Below are 5,229 nucleotides of genomic sequence, written 5' to 3'. Positions count from 1 at the left end.
CGATCGGAAAGAAGCACTTCTCGTGCAAGTTTGGAATGAAATCAGGACCTTTCTAAATAGCTACACTTGCAATCTCATTCGAGAAGTGAACAAAATTCTCGATAAGTCACTTATCAAAGCTGCTATAATAGACACCTATAAGTACAAACATTCTTCAAAACAGCTTCTTTTTTTAAATTTGAACCTCAAGTTTCACTGTTTATTTGAGAGAATATATGTACCTTATAAGTTAAATACTTTCACATATACTGTATCAGTAGGATTTGTGTTTGTACCTTTCCAAAAAAGAGCTGTTATGCACTGCTACAGTATAAGCTTGAAAGAACTCTTCATAGACCGAGATTTGCAATTTTTTATTAGCGACACATGCTACACAATGTCAGATATAGCTTCATTTAAACTATGTAAGGCTATTCCAAAATCACATAAAAAGTAGTTTTTATCATAATCATTATAGGCAATACAAGATCTGTTTAATCATAACAAAAACACAAAGAAGAACCATTTTTCTGGCGAATTTAGCAATTGATGATGTGCAGAATGAAAACTTAACAGCTGCTGTCATGAATAAGGCGACACTTTAAAAGCTTTAAGTAATTGTCAATCTTATGTGAATCCCTGCGAAGGCAGTGAAGCAGGTTGTAAAAGGCAAAGAGACGGGAATTCTCATCAGTTGACTGTGCAGCTGGTGGCCCTGACCACAGCGGCCCCCAGACTTCATTTTCTAGGTCACCTGGATGAATCTAATAAAATAAAAATGCATTAAGTTTATTATCAACATCTAATGTATGTAAAAAAAATGTGAAGCAGTAATCCACCCCAAAAGATCAAACAATAACACAATCTAATTTGTTGTGTGAATGGCAATGGACATTTTAATTTCTCAGACTGTCACATTTTCAGGTACTACTCTAATATCACCAGTATGCACCTACAGAATAATAAAAAAAAAAAGGTGGCATTGCTAAGAACAAAAAATGGTATTAGGACTTCAAAATGATAAAACGACAGGACATGTTTATTATTTCTGGTGTGTAGAGGGGATTATTGATTTAAAATGTGAAATATCATTGAGGTAATGGATTAACTGAATATTAGGATACAATTTCAAATGTTGGTTAAACAAAAGAAATAAAGCGTTGCATAAACATTATAAAAACATAGTCATGAAGACATTGAATGGTATTGAATTATTCTTACCCTTCCAACAATTTTTTCCATTCCTTCCAAGAGCCGTTTATTTTGCTCCTCAATCTCTACAGCTTTCCAGAGAATAGTATCAGGTGCTTCTCTAATATCTTGTACTTCAGAAACCATATGGAGCAATGGATCATTCCAGGATCGCAGAACCCTCAACACTAGGTTCAATAAGTCCTCATGCTTGAGTGTAAAAATAAGAAATAATTGAAACATGTACAGAATAAATACAGAAACACACATGGTCATCCCGATTAATGGTTTAACCAATCATAATTTACAGTGGTCCTGCATGCTATAGAGATTTCATTGGAGATGTGTGAAGTTGTCACTGTACTGTATGCAAAGTGGTTTCAAAATTGTGTTACATACACAATTTTTCTGTAAATTTTGCCAAAGCCTCGAAAATGTAACATTGGTTGGAAATTAGCCCAAATTGAGCAAAATCTCACATTTATGATGAGAATTTGACGTTCCATCAAGCCTTTTTAAGGCATTCCAGATCCTGATATTAGACTTCAACGAGAGAGGAGGGCATACTGTAAGTCATATTCAGGGTCTGGATTACAAAGTTTGGTGAATCGCTTGTAAACTCTGACGTGGCCACATTTCTTGATGGCTGAAAAGGGGGAGATTTTGCTTGGTTTTGGCACAAATCTTTTGCCCATCTGTAGATTATATGTTAACCAAACTCTCTAGAATAGTGTTTCCCCTTCTAGGGACTGACCCTGCTGGGTTGCATCAAAGGAGGACTCAAACGCACGACAGGGAAACAAGCACTTCTAGATATAGAAAGTGGTAAAGAAAATGGAAGTCACTCACTGACAAAAAGATAGAGCAGATCAGAGATACTGTAGAGAGAGGCATGATGACAAAGAGAAAGACTACAGTTCCAATGCACTCACAACCTCAATAATTTATCCCACTCACTAAAACATACCCTATTTTTATCTTTCTCAAGGTTTAATTTTATATCTATCAGTAGATATAGTATATTACGAATTAAGGCGGTGATGTGCTGTAATAAGAACATGGCAAGTGCATGAGGACACATTAAACTTTGGTTTGGTTTTTCACTTGCACCTGTTTTGTAGTTTAGTTTCTTCCATTTGGCACAGACTTATCTAGTGAAGCTTATTTCACCTCAAGTCTAATATTATTTTTGCTTCCAAATAATGAAAGAAAAATGATAGTCCGCTACATGAAACATCATACATTATTTCACATTTTGTTCAACTGTGCCTATGTATTAAAAAATAAAAGCTGCAGTGTAGTTTTGTACAGTATATGAATTCTTGCCTGGTACTTGCTAAATTGGTACTACTGTAAATGCATTTTAAGACCAAAAAGAGAATATTATTTTTTTTTGGATAAACATTTACCATAATGTAGCCTAACCTTTGAGAGGTACTGTATATAAAAATGTATATAAAACAAAACCCATGTGATAAAAAAAAGAAGAAAGTGAGCCACTGGAAAACGTGTGTGTTGTATTTAACTTATTTTAGCAAGCTTCTTATCTGAATCGATTTTAAATCATCGTATGTTTGTTTAATATACTACTAGTCTACAAACATATGAGGGTTATGTTGATCATGAATTTTCTCTTGTAAAACATGATTTTGATTTTCACTCAGGTTTCCATGTTTTTTTTTCTCTTGCACTGACACTATTATCTAATTATGAGTGTCACTCATAAAATATCATCTCTTTTACAGATTATCACCACTATTCGTATCCACTCATAATTGCTCAATTGTCTGCCAGAAAGAGCTTCTGCGCCCATGTGTATTCCCACTTACTACCTAAACTGTTGAACTGCACATCTTTCTTGTACAGTACCAAATCTGCCTGCACTTAATGATTCCCTCCTGGATCTCTTCATTAAAATGGATTACTATGCTAAATCTGTATCAAACCAAAACATTAAACTTCTGTTTTGATTCAAAATGTTATGAACATAATGTAGTGGTTTTCTTTTCTCCCTCTTTGTGTTGCCTCTACAAGATATCAGTATTTCATATTTTTTCCTCCATTTGTAATAATTCTGTTGTAATCTTAATGTTTCTTCCTCTCCACTAAAAATTGTTTTGCAATATAACAAAGACTTACTTGAATTTGCTGGGCTTGCTCTTTGTCTTCTGGAGTATTCAGTGAAGATGTGTGGCAGCTTGTTATAGACTTTGCTATGAACCTGCTACCTGGAGTAAACCGTTCATCCTGCCAATAAGCAAAACAAACTTTAAACAATAATGCACAATTTCTTAATTGTCTTCATCACTACTTGTTAGGCGGTCACACGTTCATGTACCATTTTTACATTCATAGTTTAAATTCATAGCATGGTGAAAAACCATCATAAATAGGGTTGTTTTATACCAAATTTGCCACCAGAAATTAAAGCTTGATTTAGAAACCATACATTTATTTAAGACAATTAATTTCAGATTATATATGTGTATGGGGAATTGGCTACTCAAATAGAAATATAATTATAGTATACTCACAAATTCATTGAACATTTCAGATGAGAGGGAATGGATATAGTGTGAAAGTTTGACTGCTCGGTCAAAGAGGGCACCAGTGGACAATTGGCAATTAGTACCTCCATTTGGACAAATTGGCATAGATATCACACCATTTCTTGTCAGAAACATATTCGATCCCAGTAGCATTACCAGCATTACACCTGTATTAAGAGAAAATATCACAAAAGTAAGAGAGGCCTATAACTATCATTCTTCAAAATTACAATGACAAATATGTCAGCTTGTACTACTGTACATACTGTATAACTTTCAAATATCATGCAAAGTACTCTACATAACAATGAAAATGATATGCATTCTTCACTATAACATTCATTATTTTACAGGGTCTCTTTAAAAATATATATTAATAAAATAGACCTAGGAATTTACATTCACATGTGTTATGTGTATAGTGCTGCAACAGCTGCAATTGTTAGGGACATGTATTTAATAAACATATGTCTTGAGACTAAATGAAAAAATTATTCTGAAACTGGCTTTTCATTGCATCAAGAAATGCTATAGTGATGAATGCAGATAAACAGAATACTAGCCTATGATAAAATGTACAAATGTACAAATAAATGAAGACTGCTAAATACAGAATTCTACAATATAGCACAATTTTTTTATACCTAAAAAGATTGATACAGATTTATAGTTTGGGATTATATTGAGCAAAAACGTACCTTTCAGTGACGAATCCATCAGATCAATCATTATTAGCAAAGTCCAGAGAGAAGTCAAACTCTTTAGTTTTCACTCATCGTGTTGGCAGTTTTTATACATTTAGACATCCGTGTTGAATAAATTCATCTTCCCCGCTCATAATCACAAACATCAAATGTTCTTACCTTTTCATTAATTAACCTTTTCATTAATATTCAGTAAAGTTTAGTTGAAAATTATGTGATTCATTTATTTAACTGAGGCAAAATAGCATACTGTAGCTGCCAATTGCCAATCAAATAGGGTAAGGTAAGTTTTTATGTATTATATATAATATATATATACATTGTGCAAGTATATGTGGTTGTTATGAGCCTAATACATAAACACTTACCTATACTTACAGTGTGTGTGTGTGTGTGTGTGTGTGTGTGTGTGTGTGTGTGTGTGTGTGTGTGTGTGTGTGTGTGTGTGTGTGTGTGTGTGTGTGTGTGTGTGTGTGTGTGTTTGTGTGTTTACACCTGCTAAAAGAACAACAGTTAAAATAAAAAAATAAGTAATTATTTTAAAATGAAATTCATGTGAGAGGGATATAATTCCTTTGTTTCTATGAGATACAAACTTCAAAGGGTTTTTTTTTTATAGAAGTCATTTCAAAGTTTGTAGTATGGGTAAAAAATGTAATTCGTTTAATCATTTGTTACCAAAAAAGAGTTTTGTATTAAAATCGTTATCAAATGTAACAAAATATGTACAGTAGTACTGCCCTTGTAGGCTTCAATATATTGGGAAAACAAAATGTTACCTTTATATTTATTACAATTTAATATAC

The 5,229-nt window shown here is 33.1% G+C and overlaps 1 protein-coding gene across 1 annotated transcript; it reads right to left on the bottom strand.

The window, feature by feature from the left end:
• Nucleotides 1-338: 338 nt before the first annotated feature.
• On the bottom strand, nucleotides 339-4,470 carry PRL (prolactin). Its single transcript, XM_075589055.1, has 5 exons — nucleotides 4,418-4,470; nucleotides 3,705-3,886; nucleotides 3,310-3,417; nucleotides 1,201-1,380; nucleotides 339-743 (listed from the first exon to the last, which is right to left on the bottom strand). The coding sequence occupies exons 1-5, from the start codon at nucleotides 4,446-4,448 to the stop codon at nucleotides 549-551; spliced, it is 696 nt and encodes a 231-aa protein (XP_075445170.1). The 5' UTR covers nucleotides 4,449-4,470; the 3' UTR covers nucleotides 339-548.
• Between the last annotated feature and the right edge of the window lie 759 nt (nucleotides 4,471-5,229).

Source organism: Ascaphus truei, chromosome 2, assembly GCF_040206685.1.
Source record: "Ascaphus truei isolate aAscTru1 chromosome 2, aAscTru1.hap1, whole genome shotgun sequence".
In the NCBI taxonomy this organism is placed as follows: Eukaryota; Metazoa; Chordata; class Amphibia; order Anura; family Ascaphidae; genus Ascaphus; species Ascaphus truei.
This window is presented reverse-complemented; position numbering and strand designations above follow the sequence as displayed.